Raw genomic sequence first — 20,057 nt, forward strand, 5'->3', positions numbered from 1 at the left:
AGCTGGTGTTCGTGGACGCCGTGTCCTTCCTCACTGCTAAGAGACTGTCCCTGTCCCTGGAGCGCTTCATACTGGTGGACATCGATGATATATTCGTGGGCAAGGAAGGGACCAGGATGAAGGTGTCGGATGTGAAGGTGTGTTAAAGAGATCTGCTTTTGTTTGAGCTTTTTGCCACTGTTATTATTAGATAATAAGGGAAACTAAGGGAAGATGGAGAGAATGGGTTTGGGAAATCACAAGCCAAATTACAGCTGGAATCTGGAAAGCTAAATATTATAAAGTGGCTTCTTTTATTTAGATTTTTTTAATGCAACACACACAAAAAAAAAAAAAGATTTCTGGAACAATTTTATGAAAATATGTCCGGATCATGTTGTGTGTGTGTGTGCTGGCGTTTAGGGACAAAATCGTCTTCAGAATGGGGATGTTAATGTGTAGATTTGTGAGAGTATGTGGTGTGTGTATCTTCTCAGGCGTTGGTTGAAACCCAGAATGAGCTGCGGAGGTCCATTCCAAACTTCACCTTTAACCTGGGCTTCTCAGGGAAGTTCTTCCACGCAGGTGAGGGAAAACTGCACAACAAATGAAAAATATGATGCTGGAAGTTCAGCTTTGTATTATTACAAAATACTGTATTTTTGATCAATTAAAGGACTTTTGAAAAAAACTTTTGCTGATAATTTACTCACCCCCATGTCATCCAAGATATCCATGTGTTTCTTTCTTCAGTCGAAAATAAATTAAGGGTTTTGATGAAAACATTCCAGGATTTTCTCCATATAATGGACTTCAATGGGAACCAAATGGTTCAAGGTCCAAAAGCTGCTTTCAGTGCAAACTGCAAACTGTTCAAAGGGCTTTAAACGATTCCAGACGATGAATAAGGGTCTTATCAAGCGAAATGATCGCTCATTTAATAAATAAATAAATAACAAAGTTTAAGTTTTATAAGCACAAATAAAACGCACGTTTGTGACTCTCCTGTTCGAACTCGTTCATCAAAATGAACGAATCTTTATCGAGTCATTTGGTTCATTCAACGAATAAAATGAATGAATTGACTCGGAAAAAGATTTGTTCATTTTGATGAACGAGTTTGAACAGGAGAGTCACAAACGCGCATCACAGAACAGAGCAAGGTGACCATTTGTGCTTATAAAACTTAAATTTTTTATTATTTTTTTTAAAATGAGCGATCGTTTCGCTTGATAAGACCCTTATACATCATGTGGAATCATTTAAAGCCCTTTGAACAGTTTGCAGTTTGCGCTGAAACTGTCTTTTGCACCTTGAACCGTTTGGTTCCCATTGAAGTCCATTATATGGAGAAAATACTGGAATGTTTTCATCAAAAACCTTAATTTCTTTTCGACTGAAGAAAGAAACACATGGACATCTTGGATGACATGGGGGTGAGTAAATTATCAGCAAAAGTTTTTTTGAAAAGTGAACTACTCTTTTAAAGGCAGCCTGTATATATATATATACCTGTATTTATGTGTGTGTGCGTGTGTGTCAGGTACTGATGAGGAGGATCTGGGTGATGATCTGCTGCTGTCATACGTTCATGAGTTCTGGTGGTTTCCTCACATGTGGAGTCACATACAGCCACACCGCTTCCATAACCAGAGTGTGTTATCAGAGCAGATGATCCTGAACCGACGCTTCGCTGAGGTGACACACACACTCACACACACACACACACGGGTCTGGAGTGCTTTATTCCTCTGTCAGTTCTGACTGTCGTTCTGTGTTTGATCCTGCAGAATCACTCTATCCCGACTCATCTGGGTTACGCCGTGGCTCCTCATCACTCCGGTGTGTATCCCGTCCACATCCAGCTGTACGAGGCCTGGAAACGTGTATGGGACATCAGAGTGACCAGCACTGAGGAGTATCCACACCTCAAACCCGCTCGATTCAGACGCGGCTTCATTCACCGCGGCATCAGAGTGAGTGTGTGTGTGTGTGTGTCAGCAAATGCACAGTTGAACTGATACACTGACAATCACATACGACTGTCACATTGTGCCCTTGATCTTCACATTGTAAGAGTGACAACGTGGGTGTTTTTCCACTAAGAAACGAACATTGTTATTATGTTTTAATTGATACTGTGAAGCTGCTTTGATGCTATCTATATTGTGAAAAGCGCCATATAAATATACTTGACTTGACTCTTTATGGTAGAATGAGTGAATAATGAATGATGTTATTCAACCACACAAAACAAATGACCTGCAAACATTTGGGGGAAAAAATATCAACATAAAATTCATAAAAATGCATTAAACATAAATAATAATTTTGTAATTATAATAATAAAATAAACAAAATGATATAAATATTTTATCATTTGGAATGTACTAATTATAAATGATGAAATACATGAATTAAATATGTACTGTAATAATTCTAATTATTTAAATTATTTAATACATACTTTCTAATTATTAAAATTATTTAATACATACTTTATATAAAAAAACTGAAATTATTTTAAAATGATTGGGTTTCCCAGTACTAATAAATATGAATAATTTTGTATTAATAAAATCATTATGAAATAATTTTCATAGTTACTTCATATGTAAAAATTATTTTATTTTCATAAAATAAAAATATAATTATAAATGATAAAATAACTGAAATCAATAATTATACAATAGCTATAAAATATTAAAATAATAAATAATTACAGGTATAAAAATATCTAAAATAATAATTTTACAATAATAATTAAATGTTAATAAATTTATTCTTCCTTCAGAGCTCAGCTCAAATCCAATCCGATTAGTTCATGCTCAGCTCCCGTACTCTTTATTTGTCTCACATGTGAGAAATTTCAACATTACAGCAGAAAGTGGATAGCATGAAATAAAGTAAAATGTTAAGTGACATTAACATACTACTAACAATATCAAAATTCAAAATAAATTATACAATAATTAATTAAAAATAAAATGTAATAATTGAATGACTTCCAGTGTGTTCTCAGTCGTTTGTCAGAGATCATCACTCACGGCACTAGATCCACACGCCCTGTTACTGTCAAAGGTGCTCGTGTCATGCAAAGACCAAACGTTAACAATCCAGCCACCGACCCAAGCGTGAGATCAGACCAAGTCGTGCTTTATTTCAGGAGCAGATTAATATTCTGCTCGCTCTCTTTCTTGGGTTTGTAATGAGATTGAGCTCCTGAGTTCAGTGTGAGATGTTATGAATATTACATTAGCTCACGTCTATTTATTCCCTCACTGAGACGGGCGCTGTACTGCACGAGTGTGTGTAAGAGCCAAACACACACGCATAAAGTCAGGCAGTGTGTGAATGCGGAACATTTGTGTGTGTTTTCATCAGGTCCTGCCCAGGCAGACGTGTGGTCTGTTCACACACACCATCTTTCACAAGGATTATCCCGGCGGGCCACAGGAGCTGGAGCGACTCATCGACGGAGGAGAGCTGTTCCTCACCGTCCTGCTCAACCCCGTCAGTCTCTCTGCTTACACATCAACTCACTGTGATATACTGGGATATATAGCCATACAAATGTTCATCCTGTTCAGCATTTTGATGACATTCAGTAAACATCTCCATATTGTTGTATTGGACCTGATAGGAATAATTTTTTTTGGTAATAATGCTGTTGAAATTAATCAAGACATGTTTTTAATAATTGAATTCAAAAAAGACTGATATATATATACACTCACCGGCCACTTTATTAGGTACCCCATGCTAGTAACGGGTTGGACCCCCTTTTGCCTTCAGAACTGCCTCAATTCTTCGTGGCATAGATTCAACAAGGTGCTGGAAGCATTCCTCAGGGAGTTTGGTCCATATTGACATGATGGCATCACACAGTTGCCACAGATTTGTCGGCTGCACATCCATGATGCGAATCTCCCGTTCCACCACATCCCAAAGATGCTCTATTGGATTGAGATCTGGTGACTGTGGAGGCCATTTGAGTACAGCGAACTCATTGTCATGTTCAAGAAACCAGTCTGAGATGATTCCAGCTTTATGACATGGCGCATTATCCTGCTGAAAGTAGCCATCAGAAGTTGGGTACATTGTGGTCATAAAGGGATGGACATGGTCAGCAACAATACTCAGGTAGGCTGTGGCGTTGCAACGATGCTCAATTGGTACCAAGGGGCCCAAAGAGTGCCAAGAAAATATTCCCCACACCATGACACCACCACCACCAGCCTGAACCGTTGATACAAGGCAGGATGGATCCATGCTTTCATGTTGTAGACGCCAAATTCTGACCCTACCATCCGAATGTCGCAGCAGAAATCGAGACTCATCAGACCAGGCAACGTTTTTCCAATCTTCTATTGTCCAATTTCGATGAGCTTGTGCAAATTGTAGCCTCAGTTTCCTGTTCTTAGCTGAAAGGAGTGGCACCCGGTGTGGTCTTCTGCTGCTGTAGCCCATCTGCCTCAAAGTTCGACGTACTGTGCGTTCAGAGATGCTCTTCTGCCCACCTTGGTTGTAACGGGTGGTTATTTGAGTCACTGTTGCCCTTCTATCAGCTCGAACCAGTCTGGCCATTCTCCTCTGACCTCTCGCATCAACAAGGCATTTCCGCCCACAGAACTGCCGCTCACTGGATGTTTTTTCTTTTTCGGACCATTCTCTGTAAACCCTAGAGATGGTTGTGCGTGAAAATCCCAGTAGATTAGCAGTTTCTGAAATACTCAGACCAGCCCTTCTGGCACCAACAATCATGCCACGTTCAAAGTCACTCAAATCACCTTTCTTCCCCATACTGATGCTCGGTTTGAACTGCAGGAGATTGTCTTGACCATGTCTACATGCCTAAATGCACTGAGTTGCCGCTATGTGATTGGCTGCTTAGAAATTAAGTGTTAACGAGCAGTTGGACAGGTGTACCTAATAAAGTGGCCGGTGAGTGTATATATATATATATATATATATATATATATATATATATATATATATATATATATATATTATCCAAACAAATTACCTGAAAAAGTTTCGGAGGAAAAATATTATCAACGTAGTTTTCCAGTGCTTATCAACGTAAATAATAATTTTTTCATTATGAAATAATTATAAATAATACATAAGGGAAATTTGATGTCATGGCCCCTTTGAAATCATACATCTAGATTTTTTTTTTAATGTATGAAAATTAAACATTTACTTTTATATTTGATTGACAAATAACTCGCTGAATCTGAGTTTTGAATTGATTCATTGAAATGGGCAGTTTGAACCGATTCGGAGAAACGAATCAAATTGAACAATTCTTGCATTGTTTTTATTACAAACGTTTTATTGAGAGATGCTATTAAAGTGAATAGTTCACTTTGAAATTAATTTTTGATATGTTTTAGCTTACCTCAAGGGCATCCATGATGTAGGTGTCTTTGTTTCCGCAGTATTTTCAATTTTGATATTTTTAGGTCAAACCGTTTGTGTCTATCAGTCATATAATGGTTTTCTCACACAAACCGCTCGATTTGTGTCTTAGGCCATCAATGTGTACTTACATTTACGAGTCATTAAATCATGTTTAATTTGGACTTCTCTGTGCATGCTCTTTGAGGTGGTGACCATAGACCTCCATTATATGACTGACAGACAAGAACGGTTTGACCTAAAAATATCAAAATTGAAAATACTGCGGAAACAAAGACACCTACATCTTGGATGCCCTTGAGGTAAGATAAAACATATAAAAAATTAATTTGGAGACAAGTTTAACACCTAATGGTATCAGTCAGCTAATTAAACATGCAACGTAATGAGGTCATGTGACCACAATGTACCGTGTTCCACTGTTTTTATCATCACATGCTGTTCACGAACAGTTCAGTGATCTATGATGACGGACCGTATTGAATATATTTGGTGCAGAATATGCTAAGTGCAGCCTTAAAATAGGTGTGATTGGCTGAAGTGTCTTTCTTTCTTTCTCAGATTAGCATATTCATGACTCACCTGTCAAACTACGGGAATGACCGTCTGGGCTTGTACACCTTCAAACGGCTGCTGAACTTCCTGCTCACATGGACTCATCTGAAACTACAGACGCTTCCTCCAACGCAGCTCGCGGAGAAATACTTCCACCTGTTCCCGTCCGACGCCGAGCCGCTCTGGCAGGTCTGTGTCAGTGCAGATTCATTTGGACAGTATGATTTCAGAGTATAAATCTAAATCTATATTATGTGATTCACAATATACTTCTCAAGTCCAACAGTTCTCCAGTCACTCAAGCTAATCTGAACTCTTTCTCTGTCTCGGTGAAATCTCTCAGCTGTGTGATCTTGTGTTCAGGACCCCTGTGAGGATAAAAGACATAAGGACATTTGGTCAAAAGAGAAAACCTGCGACCGCTTCCCAAAACTGCTGCTCATCGGCCCTCAGAAGACCGGTGAGGAGCAACAGCGCCATCCTGTGGACACATTCAGAACGACTCTTTACTCCACCAGATCCTTTTAGAATCAAACCTGTTTACACTACAGTGTGAATAATGAATGCAATATAAATGGATATATATTGTTAGTGGTGGCTGGTGGGTTTTAAAATAGAGGAGGAACACGAAATTGATTTGTTTTCAGCTTAAATGTTTTAAAATGGCTTTTTTGGTCACTTTTAGATGGAGAATTTTGAAAAAAAATTCACATACAGCAAGAAAATATAAAAATAATTGTACTCACCCTGGCCTATCACTTGAAGCACAAATCCATCATTCTGTCTCTGTAAATCATACCTGTCAACACTCCCGTTTTCCCCGGGTTTCTCCCGTTTTTTAGCCCTATCTCCTGAACCCGTTTTTAATGAAAACGAATCTTGCCCATTCTTACGTTTGAGATTTGTTCGAAAATGAAAAGTGCATTATAAATAAAATGTATTATTATTATTTATTACCCCTCCCGTTTTGTTATTTCTCCCGGGAAACTCCCGTAATTTGCATGGCCCAAACTCCTTCATGAATAATCGGACCAATATGTTTGTGTAATGTTGACCAGTTGCCAGATCCTGTTTTAAATACATTATATTCACACAATCCACACACCGTATACAATTTTAACCCGTTTATCATCTCAACCTGGCAACCTATACGCTCAGTCGCTGAAAGCTCAACCCGAAAGCGTGCAAACCCACACCACCGGCCCACCGAACGGTCCCCGCACAAATCTCGTGGATTTTGAAAAACAAATGTTGACAGCTATGCTGTAAAAGCCTATGTTTAAAGAGCATGTTTGAGCGTTTAATGAAGCTGATTGCTGTAGCCGATATCCAACTTCAGCTTGGGGTTTTCCTACACTTTTAAGTGAAGCTGCTGCTCGAATGGTTGCGTTGTAAATTTGTTGGCAACCAAGTACAATATCTGTACTCTCCATAATTAAAGGGATAGTGCACCCAAAAAAAAGTCTGTCATCATTTCCTCACCCTCAAGTGTTTCCAAACCTGTATGAGTTTCTTCTGCTGTACACAAAAGAAGATATTTTGAAGAATATGGTTAACCGAACAGTTGTTTGACCCCATTGACTTGCATAGAATGGAAGAAATTACTATGGAAGTCAATGGGGTCCATCCACTGTCTGGTCACAAACATTTTTCAAAATATCTTCTTTGGTGTTCATGTTATATTTTCTCTTTCTTTGCTTTTCAGGAGCAACGGCTCTTTATTTATTTCTGGGGATGCACCCTGATCTGACCAGTAATTACCCCAGTAAAGAGACGTTTGAGGAGATTCAGTTCTTCAGCGGGCACAACTATCACCGAGGCATCGACTGGTGAGCGTCTACAGAGCAGCAAACGTCACACACGCTGTTCATCTTCACATTGTTTTCCTCCTTCTCTCCTCCAGGTATATGGAATATTTCCCCGTCCCGTCCAACAGCAGCTCGGATTATTATTTTGAAAAAAGTGCCAATTATTTTGATTCGGTTGTAGCCCCGTCGAGAGCCGCAGCGCTTCTGCCCAGAGCTAAAATCATCACGGTCCTCAGTGATCCTGCAGACCGAGCGTTCGCCTGGTACCAGGTACCTATACACCACTCATTTCCTGGCAACGCTTCCTTTTACAGTCCAGTTACCCATGTAAATACTATGTACTTATTTTAGTAACTACAATTACTGGGTAATAACTAGTACCTACCCCTAAATTTACCATGTACTTACCTTATATTAGCCAGTACTTTCTAGGTAAGTACACTGTAAGTAATGTAGTGTAAAAGGAAGCGTTACCCATTTACCATAGGTTTGCTTTGGGAACCAAACATTTAGCAGTGGTGTTTATAGTAAAATGGTAGTAATCACAATTATTAAAGTATCAGTATATTTATATAACCAAACCACTTAAAATCGTGATTCTGCACTTATTGAACGGTGATTATCATCTAGTATCAACATTTCCACAACGAACGTGGTTTGTACTTTAATCGGCTTAGTTTATTTATTTTTTTGACTGAGTTTGAATCTTCAATGTAGACTAACAACTCATTTTTTTTTTTAAATATACAAAATAATTTATATAATATTTCTTTCTTTCTTACTTATTTTTTTTATTATTTTTTTATTCGTTAATTCTAATTAACGAATAAAAATTTATTCTCTTAATTCGTTTATTCGTAATTTCTTAAAATATTATTTGGTCTTACTTTATATTAAGTGGCTTATATTAAGTACCATGTACTTACATTGAAATAAATAATTTGATACAATGGACTTATTGTGTACATACATACATATTTTTACATTGTACTTACATTTTAAAAATACCAGCATGTAATTACACAGCTGACCCATCCCTTACACTTAAACCCACCCATACCACCACACCTGTACCATATCACACCTCAATTGCAGCAAAAGTGATTTACAATACAACATGAGCACAATAAGTACATTGTACTTATTTTTAAATGTTTAAAAAATAAGTACAATGTACGTGTTTAAAAAATAAGTACATGTTTAAAAAATAAGTACAATGCACTTAATATAAAGTGGGACCTATTATTGTTTTCTCTTCAGCATCAGAGAGCTCATGCTGACTCTGTGGCCCTGAAATACTCTTTCCATGCGGTCATTACCGCATCCCACAATGCACCTGTGAAGCTGCAGATTCTGCAGAAGCGCTGCCTGGCTCCAGGGTGGTACGCCACACACCTCAAGCGCTGGCTCGACCACTACCACCACAGTCAGGTGTGTGTGTGTGTGTGTGTGTGTCAGGCTGTATGGTCTTATATAGGGCTTTTCTTTCTCATATTTCATGCGTTACACCCTCACAGATTCTGGTTGTGGACGGTCAGACGTTGAAAACAGATCCAGCTTCAGTCATGGAGAAGATCCAGGCGTTTCTGGGTTTGGAAAATCAAGTCGACTATCACAAAATACTGGCGTGAGTTTGAGCTGCCAAAATTCATATATAGACCATTTTGCAAGATGTAAACAACACTGGTCCAGAAGCACTTCCTGTTTCAGTTTTTTAACACTACATAAAAGCTGGGATAAAATACAACCAACAAAACATATAAAGCTGAATCAAAAAGTTAAACAACATCTTTAAGATGTTTTCTTTACATGTGAAGTAAAGAAAACCGTTACAAACTGAAACAGGAAGTGTTTCTGGACCAGTGTTGTTTACATCTTGCAAAATGGTCTATATATGAATTTTGGCAGCTTTTGATGACCTTTCTACACTTCATGTCTGTGTCCGGAGTATTTTCCCTCATTAACTAGATGATGTTTTGCAGGTTTGACCCAAAGAAAGGCTTCTGGTGTCAACTGCTGGACGGAGGACAGACTAAGTGTTTAGGGAAGAGTAAAGGACAAAGATACATAGACATGGACACACAGGTACCACACACACACACACCTTAACGCCAGCACAACATCTAGTCAAGTCAAAGTCAAATGTATTTTTAACGCTTTTTACAATATACTTCAAAGAATGTTTACAGAAAGTCATACTGTTGTGTCTGTAATGTCTAAGGGCCCTATCAGACCCAGGGGCGACGCAAGTGTTTTTTTGTACACTTTTGTTAAAGGGACTCTGTGTAGGAAATACCCCCATCTAGTGGTTAAATATTATTTTGCATTCAAACGAATTTTGCTCTCCAGCGCCTCGCATTTTCAAGTGCATATTGCATCTACGGTTGCCGTTATGTACCAAAAATGCTGTGACAGGATGTCTTGTAGTATCACTTCATCGAGTTTTTCTCCGGGTGAACAGGTTTGTAACTTAAAAAAAAAACAGCAACTTATGTGTTAACTTATGTGTACAATTTATGTGTCTAGCTGTATAAATTAATTTTAATTCTCTGTACAATCTTATCCACATAGCAAAATCACAATTTTAGCTAATTGATCATTTATATATAAAAAGAAAGCTATAGAAAATCTTACAGAGAGCAATATTTTCTTACAATCATTATCTCTATATTCTTACTGAATTTATAGGTTATAAAGAATTAACTTACAAACCTTGTTTTTAGCACCTTCCTTCACAATAGCTGCGAGTAAAGTAGTCAATAGCTGCTATTCATCAAAGACCTTGTTTAACTTTTTTACCTATAAATGTTATACTGTCTATATAATAAAGTACACAACCAAGCAATGACAAAAAAATTAAGTCAGACTGTAACATTGACTAACCTGTCGAGGAGAAAGCAGGCAACTTCAGCGTCTCTTCTGAAATCTTTCTGCTGCATTAGCTATTTCCACGGTTGAAAACGCTATCCCGATATTTAAGGCCATTGCACACTGAGTACGAAATTTTCGTATGCGTATTTTCCTGTACGTCAGCCTAAAAATTCGTCACGCATAGAAACCTTGCACACCGAGTCCGTTGCGTATTTATTAAACCTTTGCGGGAAAAAACGCAAAAATACCAAATGGATTCGTCAAGCAGTGAGGATGATTTTTGCCCTCTCTCATATTGAAAAGAGAAGAAATAGAAAATATCCATCCAATCCTGAAATTGCGCCGAGAGGATTTATCCTGAGCGATTCAAAATTTACCTCAGAATGTCAGCGGGACAGTTTGATGCTTTGCTAGCGATTCTGGAGCCACATATTAAAAACAAGACCACCAATTTCCGTGAACCATCGATTCTGAACGGAGACTGGCAGTGTGTCTGGTATGGACCAGGTATGGACACACACAAACACACACACACCCGCGCGCGGCCCGGTGGAAGCGCTGGGCAGACAGAACAGCTAGGCTGTTATTGTGTATGTATTGTGTATATTGTGCCCAAATAATACATTAGTTATCGAATAGGCTGCTCAATCACACCTTATTCGATCCTAAATTTCAATCTGATTGAAAGGGGAGGTTTATTAATTTCATAATCCAATAGCTATAGAGAAGAGAACATAAACACTTGATCGAATTGAAAACCGAAACTGAAAGCACGGCGCATAATGTTCAATGATTTGAGGACGAGCTCCCCCGGCCCTGAATTGTCAAAAGACCTCTCAAAATGCTGGCTCTGGATGCGAAAAACGCAGAAAATCGAACCATATCCGATTAATTTTATGACGGAAAAATTAATGGCCGTGTTTTTTGCAATCTCCGGTCACGTTTCCTTTTTCGTTCAAGTCTGGCCTTTTTTGCGATGAGGATGCATTCTCCTGTGACTCGGCATATGGTCCGCAACAAATAATAGAGCAAAAGAGCAATCAGCAATCATAGGAGTGCAATGCAGCCGTTTAAACTTGCAGGGAATGCGCCTCTCAATGTGACGTGACGATGGCTCTGAGTCTGAACGAAAACGCGTTGTGGAAACGCGTTTGGCTGGTGGTACTTTTTGACCCTCTCTGCTATTATAGTTTTCAAGATGGCGGAACGGACATGGAAGCCTCCGTGAACCTACCCGTCCCATGTACATAAAGATAATAAATTCTTCATTTACGAGGATAAGTCAGATAATTTGCAGAGGTATTTGTACACCATTGAGGACATATTTATGAATAAAAATATTGATTTCAGATAATAAAATACCTAAAAATCTACACAGAGTCCCTTTAAAAGATTTAAATTAGGGCTGTGCAAAAATTAATTGCGATTAATCGCATCCAAAATAAAAGTCTGTGTTGACATAATATATTTGTGTGTGCTGTATATAATTATTTTGTATATATTAATACCTATGCATGTATATATTTAAGAATTATTTGCTCTTAAATTCTGTATATATATATATAAATGCATAATCTATATTATATAAATATAAATATTTTATATATCAATAACACATTTTCTTAAATATATACATGCATGTGTGTGTATTTATATATACAAAATAATTATATACAGCACACACAAATATATTATGTAAACACAGACTTTTATTTTGGATGCGATTAATCGCATTTAATTTTTGCACAGCCCTAAATATTAGTTAGTTTTGTTCTATCAAAATTTGTTGTTCCGTTTTGTTCTGTTAATAGAAAAAAACTGACCAATATTAATTTCTTAAGAAATGTAAATACAAGTTCAATTTGTTCTATTAAGAGATTTAAATGTTGGTTAGTTTATTATTTAAAGCAAGGTTAAGTAAGTAATACTCGAAACGTTCATAAAAATTAGATTGGATGCCACCGGTAAAAAGTCTGATGCTGTGAAACACAAAGGTTGAGGATCCAAGTGCAGTATTTATTGAACAGAGGATACTCCAAAAACATAATCCAAATCCAGGCATGGGTCATACTGTACACAAACAAGCAATCCAAACAATAACAGAGAGAGAAATCAGGCAGGACACAAACATGCTCAGAATTCACCGTTCGCAAATTGTTACTATGCCCGTCAAACAAATGGTCAAACACGACCAGCGCGACAGATTACCCGTGCGTGTCAGTGACCTTTTTTGGAGCAATACCTCCGCCATATCCTCCAGATCGAGGTACAAGGGGTTATAGTATGCAGTGGAGGGATAAATAGGCTTTATGCCGTGCGTCACGTGACCAAACCGGAAAACGGGTCTCATCGCATCCGCTTGTCAGAGAAAGTGTTAACGGCCGTAAAAACTGACTACGATATCTATGGATTTTTAAGGTAATCAGCTAACCTACCTAGTTCACTTTGTTATTGGCGTTTTATTCCATTTAAATATCTAAACGTTACTGTGAAGAATAAAAAATATAAAACGTTTAAATATCAATCTGCACATGTGAGGGATATTGGTTATGCTAATCTTTGCTCGCTCCTTTTAAGTTATCTTGCGTAAAACCGCAAAAAATTTCATGAAGCAAATACAAAAGACCTGGACCGGAAGCGATGCGACCTGTTTACAGAGAATGCGGAAGTAAGTTGTGCATAAAGCCTATTCACAATATAAAAACACAAAATGATGGAGCCACGACTAACGTTGCTATCGAAATATATAATAGAGTCAGACCGATATATCGGCCGGCCGATATTATCGGCCGATATTAGGCATTTTCCATAATATCGGTATCAGCAGATATAATGGCCGATAAATGAATATTTAAAAAATAAAATAAAAACAGGCGAAACACGCTTCAATCATCTCTCCTTGGCCTGTTATATTGAAAATGTATGTTTTACAATTTGCAGTTTGATCCCAGCTAACAAAGTTAGGTTCTGAGAACGTTTTTCTAACGTTCCATTTTGGTTGTGGGAACGTTAATTTAAAATGTTCTAAAAACGTGGAAATGTCCAGTTTGCTTAACGTTGCTGGAACGGTGTCTTAATGTTTGCAGAACGTTGCTGGAACGTTAGCATAATGTTGTTAGAACGTTATCCTAAGGTTAGCATAATGTTGCTGGAACGTTATGAGAACGTTTATCAAACACAAATAACCTGATAAAGACGTTCCGATAACGTTGTTCTAAGAACGTTTTTTATCAACGTAATGAGAACGTTCATCAAATACAAATAACGTGATAAAGACGTTCCAAGAACGTTGTTCTAAGAACGTTTTCTCTCAACGTTACAAGAACGTTAATAATGTTATATGAACGTTCCGAAAACATTATTTTAATAACGTTTTGTCCTAACATTTACACAACTTTTAAAGAACGTTAGTGAATGTTCTGGGAACGTTCCCTGTTAGCTGGGATGTTATCTATTGCTAAATTATGGCTCATCATAGTCTATCTAACCACAAAGCTAGCTAATACCACTATCATCAGTGGACATTAATGAGCTTGGAAACCACAATGAACTTTTTCTGCCTAAATAAAGTAATGATTACTGTATTTATAACTAGCATATCTCTAGTTACAGTTCCTGCATTGTGAAATGTAAGTTATACTTGCGAGGAGTGAACATTTAGACATAGAGAAAAAGTATCAAACGTATCTTGTGCAGAAAAGTTAGCTTTTCTTTTACACGTGTGTGAAATCCAACAATATTTAATAAAAATAAAATAAAATATCGGCCGATATATCGGATTTTAAAACCCAAAAATATTTGTATCGGTATCTATCGGCCTTCAAAGTCCTTTATCAGTCGGGCTCTAATATATAACTCGCGCTGCATATTTAGTCATTTTGCCTCCGATACAGGATTATACATTCGCTTTAATTCGATTTAATACATTCGATTGTCCGGGTTGGAGTGCCCTCTAGTGGTAATCCCAGGCACTCTCACTGGTGATCGTTAGCGATGCTCAGGCACTAATTAATTGTAATTTGATTAGAAGACATTTAAGCAACAATGATGAGAAATAAAGTATGGCTTTAATTATGGTAAATGTTTTGATTGAGATTTACTTTTGACTTTTGGCAAACTGACAGTCATTATACTGACATTTTGAGTTTATTTAAATAGTCGTGTAAATTAACATTGACTGTTTGTCTCTGTCAGTCTCAGGTGTTTCTGAGGAACTACTACCGAGACGGTAATATCGAGCTCTCTAAACTGCTGTATAAAATGGGTCAGAGTCTGCCCGGCTGGCTCCGAGAGGAACTTCTCAACATCAGGTAACCGAGTCTCTCGTGATGATGAGTGCCAGAATATCATCATCCGGACCGGACAACACGTACAGGGGGAACAGTTCAGTTCTTACCTGGATGAGTTTCAGCCAAGACATTTAAAGAACTGACTTTAAACTCGCTGATACTAGTATTGAAAGGCCAGTGTTTATGATCTAACTCATATCTGTCCTGTTATTGACACTGGGCTGAACTATCACGAAGGTCGTCCCGCTGAGCAGAGACTGATGTTGCAAACTTTTTTTACTCAACAAATTTGATACAGACTCAATACACTTTTATAAAGAAGTCAGAAATCATGACAATGAACTAATATAGACATCTGCATTGTTTTGTTTTTTTTACATTTGTATCTAGTTCTGTATTTGAGGGTTTGTTTTGGATATGTTTGATCATTGTTTCACTCACCCTCATGTCTTTTTCTTTCTTCTGTGAGACACTAAGAATGACAGAAAAGTACCTGACAGTAGTGTGTATGATTTTTGCACTATTTTCCAGGTCTTCAGAAGTCATGTGATGCTTTGTGTGACAAACTGACTGTTCATACTAAATATCTTATTTTGTGAATGACACTACTGTGAGTAAGACATTGTTTTTGGTGAACTATCCTTTTAAATTTGTAGCTCTCAAGCTAAATGTTAGTTTTGACATCAGCACAGAGACTCATTTCTAAAGTAGTACAACCTTTATAACATGAATTTACAATTCAAGTGCCATTTAAGTGTTTCTTGTATGAGAACAGCATGTTTTCATAATGTTATCTTCATTATGGTTGAAACACAAAACTGGTGATTTTATTAGGGGGGAATGTGTTATTAAAGCAATAGTTCATCCAAAAATTGAAAAGAGTTTTTTTTATTTATTTTTTTACTCACCCTCATGTCCTTCAAAACCCGTATGATTTCAGTGGGAATCAAAAGGCACATAAATGTATTATGAAGTCTGTCTGCTGAAGTTATGCGATGTTTACAGATGAAACACCACTGGCTTTCACGTGTCTCAAAATGCATTTCTCCCTTTTTTTAGATTAATTAATTATTTTTTTCTAGGTGTGAATTTCTCTCATGCATGAAGATGAAATTAAAATGAATTGACTATTGGAGAGATGATGGAAAAAAATCACAGATCTGTCCTTTATAGGAAATCTGTTGTGATACCATGGTATCAAAATACTGTGGTGTTATCACTAATAGTGTTCCAAAGCATGATATGATATTACCACAGTTTCTACGGATTATTGATGTGTAAATACAAATATATGTAAGTAGATTGAAGCATCTTTCACTACATGATTCACAAATTCATTCTCATGTTTTCTTTCTTTTTGATGTCTGACCTGGTCAAACAGATGCAGATTACAATTGAGGAAAATAAACCACACTGCTACTAAGTGTGTGTGAGATCTTCAGATGGCATTGTTGCTATGGTTACACATTTCCTCATCTCCTGAAAGTGTTTTATGAGTTTAATTACATTCAGATTGTGTTTTGGTTTAAAAAGCTCCACAGAGAGTTTTAGATTATGTGAGTTTCTCTTATAAGCGTCATTTCCAATGAGGTAGGTTTCTTGAAACCTTCAGTTATTGCCAGGCTAGGGACCTTATTTGTTGTTGTTTTTTTAAACTAGAAAGCCAATTTATATTTCATGACACATTAGTAATTATAAATAACAGTGCTGTAGTACATGTGATGACCACATGGTGGCAGCAGAAGCTTCAGCTATCGTAAGTGTTTGAGGTTTGTGACCATCTGAAGAACTTGTAATGTGGTGCGGTGCGTTCCATTCCACCGGAAGTGGACTGCGAAGTGGACTTCACAGGGTATTTCGCCATCTTTAGTGAGATTCCAATTCGAAGGGAACAAACATGTTCAGTTCGAAGGGCACTGTAAACGGCATAGGGAATAAGGGAACATCGATACATCACTTCACAGGAAGTCAGTGAAGTCCACTTCAAATGATAAACTGTGTTCAGAAAGTAGGGAGCAGTGAACACTGCGTAGGGACCCTGTCGAATTGAACGCACCTACTGTCTCAACATGTTTCCCTGCTCGAAAACCCCGGTTACAAACATTATAAATCAAGTTTACAACAAGTACAATAACTATAATGTTTTAATAGTCATTCTAATTCTGAGAATATTAAGTCCATACCACAAGTATAGGAGGAACGATATTGTTGGAATCACATTCAGAGCATTTTCTTTTAATTTCAATTAATGATGATAAAAACACTGACAGCCAATCCGAATCCACCCAACTGAAGTGTGTCTGAAACATTATGGAAACTCGTTTCCGCCATTGAATAAAATAATAATAAAAATAATAATAAGTGACTTTGTATCTCTTTGTGTGTGTATATAAATGCTACTCAACAGAGAGGCAGCTCATATGTAAACAAATCACACTGGCTGATTTAGTCACTGTGATGGATGTGACCAGTAAAGGATAAAAGAACACGGAGGCAGCAGGCTACTGCAAACGTTTAGGGGTTTATTTCCACAGGATGTTGTTACACAAGTAAAGCCAATGCTAACCCAATGGTGGTAAACCAAACATACCAAAAATCAAATAACAAAAAAAAAAAATGCCTCTCAAACATTTACAGAGGTCTAGGGCTTAACAGAACCTGTTCTCTCACAAAACACACATAGAAGCCAGCACCAATTAACACATAAAGGGGGATACACAGACATATAACGGCCATTACACACAATAAACGAATATGAAAACACCCAATATACATAAACAAACGCCTCAAATAATACTATAAAATGACTTCACTTAATAAATATACTTCTTATAAACAAACAAAAGAACAACTAGCAAAATAGTCCTTGGAGTTCCCCCGGAGAAGAAACCGGAATGGTTGTGGCCCAATCACCGGAACCATATATATACGTCCAATGTTTTGAGTCGAACCCCTTTTGATGGTGCACCAGCTCACGGGACTCACAAACAAAAAGAACGGTAAGAATAAACTTAAACTAAACGTTAAAGAGTGTGCGCAATAACTCCAAAGTTTAAATAAAGTTTATTAATCCAAAATAATGTTGTTGTGTATTCTTTACTGTAAACAAATTCCATTAAATATAAACTCAAATTGACCTGACCCAGACTCACCAACATCCGCCACTGTCACGTAGACAGGTCTTAACAGCTTTTAGTTACAGCGTTCAGGAACCGTTACTATGAACTAAATTAATATTGTTATTACTGGTAGAGTTACCGGGTAACTTACCAGACATTTTCTCACCGGTTCCCAACTGCGACTATCTCATCCCATCTCACCAACTCGCACATCCAAACGTAGTCAGAAGGGCCTCGTCTTCTTTCTGATCGCATGAACATTACGAAACAGTCGCGGTCATAAATCAGCTGCTCATGAACCTTTGTATTAAAATGTCTTCAGGATTTGAGAATGTGTGTTAAGTATGTGGTCGCATATTATGTGCGAGTGGGCGCTCGTAACAGAACGCCGTTGTATCATCTGCTGAAGTCCGTAACTTATGTTCAAAATGAACGAGTAGGCTACGTCATGAATCCATTTTCCAAACCGTGTTGACTTCTCCTGAATCACTACTGTAAAGTGTTTATATTCGGACTATTTTATCGAGGTCGACTCGGATGTCGGATGAGTTGCCCAGTGCCTGCGTGACTCGCCATAGAAATTAATGGAGAGAAGTAGCTCCGGCTACTGTGTTCTTCCGCAAGACACGTGCAGTTTATTTATTGACGAACGTAGACGTCAAAAGGTCTCACGAAACAGCCTGCCTGCCCCTTGCTACGTCTTTTCAGCGGTTAGATGAGAGTAATCGCTCGACTGGTGAGGAAAAGAAAATTATTATAAAATGCAGAAGGAGTGTGAGATTTCAGATTTTTGTTACAACTATAAACTTCGATAACGAAAAATCTGTATTATCTTAATATAATACTCTAATCTTTTAAAATGTAATGCTAGAAAGATGATGTAGATGGATAGATAAACAGACACTGAAGATTATGATTAAAATGTAAAAAGATTGTATATAATTTAAATGTTAAATGCTTAAAATTACAGATTAAAATTATTGTCCAAAATCCATGAAAATCCTGAAATTTGGCAATGATAATTAATATATTACAGGTTTTTATGCTGCAATCCAGAAAGCATTTGCTAGCTTTGATCCATTAAACTGTCAGATGACAACTCCAGTGTTCACTTAATAACACAACGCTATCATCAGTTGGTGTGGGCGCTAATATAGTTAAAGTTATCGGTATTATTCTTGGTATTAACGGCCCTGTAGGGTCCAGTAAATATTCACGGGTACCGTTTGTAGCCTCCCGAAAGTGTTTTATTGAACCTTATGTTAAATGCAAATCTTTATTGTTCCATCATCCAGACTGAAATTCGACTAAATATGTCAAACTTACACACGAACATCAATGTAAAACTGGACAAGAGTTTGTGAAGACAAATATTGTCGGATGTTGGATCGACAGCCAACTAAAGTTTTTTAAAAGTTAAAGTTTGAAGGATATGCAGCAATATGTGGTTTGAATTATTGAGCAGAAGAGAGATTGAGTGGAACTGAGCAGAATATTGAAGGACAGACAGGAAAATAGATGTCAAGCAACTTTAGATGTTTTATTAGAAGTTTGTAGGACCGCAGGGGAATGCTTTTTTTCCTGTTCTCTCATAGTCACTGTAAAAACTTCCACAAGACACCTTCAAAACTTAACCCTGTAATGCATACTGCATGTTTCATATTTGATGCATAATTTTTTAAAGCCTCTAAATCAGATTTAACGAACCCTCCTCCTGGAGCCAATTTAGCAAATAAAAGCCCTTTTAGCTTGATAGTAAACACATTCTCCTTCAGGTTGTGATACACGTCTCTTTTTGCTTTGAAATCTTTACTGATTTTTATAAAAGAACAGTTTTTTTATTGTATTTTAATCGTATTTTTTTTTTTAATTCTTGATAAAGTCTTTTAAGCAACTTGATAATCCTCGAATCATAATATTAGAAAATCATGTTAAAATATGAGTACTGTCAGGTTTCTGAGGAAGGTCAATCATAGTATTTAGTACAGTATTTATATTGTTTTTAACTCGTA

General features: G+C 37.2%; 1 protein-coding gene across 1 annotated transcript in view; it reads left to right on the top strand.

Moving 5' to 3' along the window:
* ndst1a (N-deacetylase/N-sulfotransferase (heparan glucosaminyl) 1a) overlaps window positions 1-17,233 on the top strand; it is a 36,351-nt gene extending 19,118 nt beyond the window's left edge. Inside the window, exons 4-16 of the mRNA XM_039663086.2 lie at window positions 1-137; window positions 477-564; window positions 1,523-1,677; window positions 1,770-1,955; window positions 3,364-3,492; window positions 5,965-6,147; window positions 6,322-6,418; window positions 7,664-7,787; window positions 7,862-8,036; window positions 9,027-9,197; window positions 9,284-9,393; window positions 9,749-9,851; window positions 14,832-17,233. The exon at window positions 1-137 is cut by the window's left edge and continues 208 nt beyond it. Coding sequence (XP_039519020.2) covers window positions 1-137; window positions 477-564; window positions 1,523-1,677; window positions 1,770-1,955; window positions 3,364-3,492; window positions 5,965-6,147; window positions 6,322-6,418; window positions 7,664-7,787; window positions 7,862-8,036; window positions 9,027-9,197; window positions 9,284-9,393; window positions 9,749-9,851; window positions 14,832-14,951 — 1,778 coding nt within the window. The 3' untranslated portion in view covers window positions 14,952-17,233. The remainder of the gene's footprint in view (window positions 138-476; window positions 565-1,522; window positions 1,678-1,769; window positions 1,956-3,363; window positions 3,493-5,964; window positions 6,148-6,321; window positions 6,419-7,663; window positions 7,788-7,861; window positions 8,037-9,026; window positions 9,198-9,283; window positions 9,394-9,748; window positions 9,852-14,831) is intronic.
* The last annotated feature ends 2,824 nt before the right edge of the window (window positions 17,234-20,057 follow it).

This window comes from Pimephales promelas, chromosome 9 (assembly GCF_988280905.1).
Source record: "Pimephales promelas chromosome 9, fPimPro1.hap1.1, whole genome shotgun sequence".
Lineage (NCBI taxonomy): Eukaryota > Metazoa > Chordata > Actinopteri > Cypriniformes > Leuciscidae > Pimephales > Pimephales promelas.